Raw genomic sequence first — 2,500 nt, forward strand, 5'->3', positions numbered from 1 at the left:
TATATATATATAAATATATAATATATATATTTATATATATGTATAAAATAGTGTACTCCATCTCCTGCTCGGCCATCATCGTCCACTAGAATATAAATATAAATAAATACAGACACCGATGTCCGAGTTCCCAACTTACGTGTCGTGTGGGATCTCACTAGTCTGCATGTCCACCACATTCCCTGTGCTCTTCATGTACACATGGTGCAGGCATCTCAGGAACGGCTTCTTCAGCACGTTGTCGATGGCCGGGTTGTTGAGGATTAGCAGCAGCTCGTCCATCGGGAGGATGGTCTGACATAGAGACTCTATGAACAGATTCTCACCCTGGTTAGGAGCGAGAGTTAAGAACCCTTGTTGAGAATGTTAGTTCAGCAGTTATATTATTTGTTCTCGTACTATACTGAGATTGTCGAGGAGGGAGATGGTGGTGGTGGTGGTGGTGATGATGATGATGATGATGATGATGATGATGATGATGATGATGATGATGATGATGATGGTGATGATGGTGATGGTGATAGTGATGGTGATGATTGATTCTATGAACAGGTTCTCTCCCTGGTTAAGAGCAAGAGTTCAGAACACTTGTTGAGAATGTTAGCCGAGCAGTAATATTTGTTCTCGTACTATACTGAGATTGTCAAGCAGGGAGAAGGTGGTGGTGGTAGTGGTGATGATGATGATGATGATGATGATGATGATGATGATGATGATGATGATGATGATGATGATGATTTTTTTTGGGTTTCCTTAAAGGGCCTGGTGGACTCCACGAAGAAATCTTCGAGCGAGAGCGAGGCTCTTTTTCGGTTCCATTGTCATTATACTTAGAGGCACCTCCACTCGTCCAAATAACTCGAATTGCCATGATGATGATGATGATGATGGAGATGATAATGAGGATGAGGATGATGATGATGGCGATGATGGTAATGATGGTATTGATACTAATAATAATGACAACTGCATTCCTAGAGCGTACATCCATGTCCAGCTCATTAAAAAGAACAAATAGAAAGCAACAAAAGCAGTTTCTAGGACACTTGGCTCGACATAAAGATTTTGAACATCTCTCTAACAGGAATAAGCTGTAGGCAAACAAGTCAGGGTTAGACTCAGAGAAATCTATATATGGAAAACCTGAACAGATGGGTGACAAAGAAACACGCGGATGATCGTATATGGTTTTTGGGAACATCTGAGCGGAAAAATGAATGGAGGACCATGATAGTTGATGCCTATTTCAGGTCTGGCACTTAATAATGATGACCAGTGCTCTATGCTCTTAGTGTTACGACTATTATTACCTCAGCAGACCCAAGAACACACAGAAATATTCTCGACTTCTCGTGCGGTATATAGTGTAAGCAGCTGGTTTTAAGCGCCAAAACGTTAACAAACTGAAGGATCTTTCGCCGTCAAAAGCCAGATAAACATTCACACATGGGTGAAGTGAGGAACATTCGTGTAAGAGGCCTTTCCAAAATAAATCAAATGGTACTCGCCACAATGAACCGAGACTGCGAAACAGTGCACTGTCTAGGGTATTATAGTTCACGCCTATATCTCTAAATTGCTTCTCGTCCAATGAAGAAAACTTACTACTACTACTACTACTACTACTACTACTACTACTACTACTACTACTACTAGTACTACTACTACTACTAAAACTACTAAATAGCATTTGTACAGCGCTTATCCCCAATCGACAGCTAGCTCTATGCACTTTACACTAGATTATTACCCCAGCAAACCATATTACACTCAGAAAAATTCTCAGCTTCCCGGAAAGCATACAGTGCGAGCAGCGGATGAAGCGCTCAAACACGAACAAACTGTCAAAATCGACAAGTGAAAATCGACTAGTGAAATAAAGTGAAACCCACCTCAGCACAGGCAGCAAGCAAATCCAAAAGACTGATAAAGTAACGAAGCCTTGGCATATTGTCGTTCTCCGTTAGAATCGATTCCCTGAGGAGCACAGTATTTAAATGATATATTATAGTACATTGTGAGTACAATTTAACATTAAAAAGTGCAAGCGCTGAGAATTTGTTTCTTATACTATATTTAGTTTTACTAGAGCGTCCGCAGCTGCATAAAGTCATATGAGCGCCAATCTCATACTTATATGTACACACACGGACACGCATATATACACACAGACAAGTATACCCACCAACATGCATTAATGCACACACACACACACACACACACACACACACACACACACACACACACACACACACACACACACACACACACACAGAGGCACGCACACACAGACAAACGAACACATGCAAAACCTCTGTCTGATCCCCTATCTTTTGCCTTGGAAGTCTCCTCAAGTTTTATTTTGACTTTACTATTTTTTTCAGATTGGTGGACGTAAGAACTTTGCTTTTTTTTCTTTATAAGAGCCAAATAATCGACATGTTATTAACTTATAAAACTTGGTACAGGGTTTTTGCATATATTATTATAATTATTAAAC

The 2,500-nt window shown here is 40.2% G+C and overlaps 1 protein-coding gene across 1 annotated transcript in view; it reads right to left on the minus strand.

Annotated features, from left to right (window-relative positions):
• Nucleotides 1-2,500, minus strand: part of LOC101856168 (inositol 1,4,5-trisphosphate receptor type 1) — a gene marked incomplete in the record, with an annotated part of 208,126 nt that overhangs the window by 56,564 nt on the left and 149,062 nt on the right. The window contains 2 exon segments of the mRNA XM_035968813.1: nucleotides 140-327; nucleotides 1,893-1,977. Of these exon segments, the coding sequence (XP_035824706.1) occupies nucleotides 140-327; nucleotides 1,893-1,977 (273 nt within the window).

This window comes from Aplysia californica, unplaced genomic scaffold (assembly GCF_000002075.1).
Source record: "Aplysia californica isolate F4 #8 unplaced genomic scaffold, AplCal3.0 scaffold00086, whole genome shotgun sequence".
Lineage (NCBI taxonomy): Eukaryota > Metazoa > Mollusca > Gastropoda > Aplysiida > Aplysiidae > Aplysia > Aplysia californica.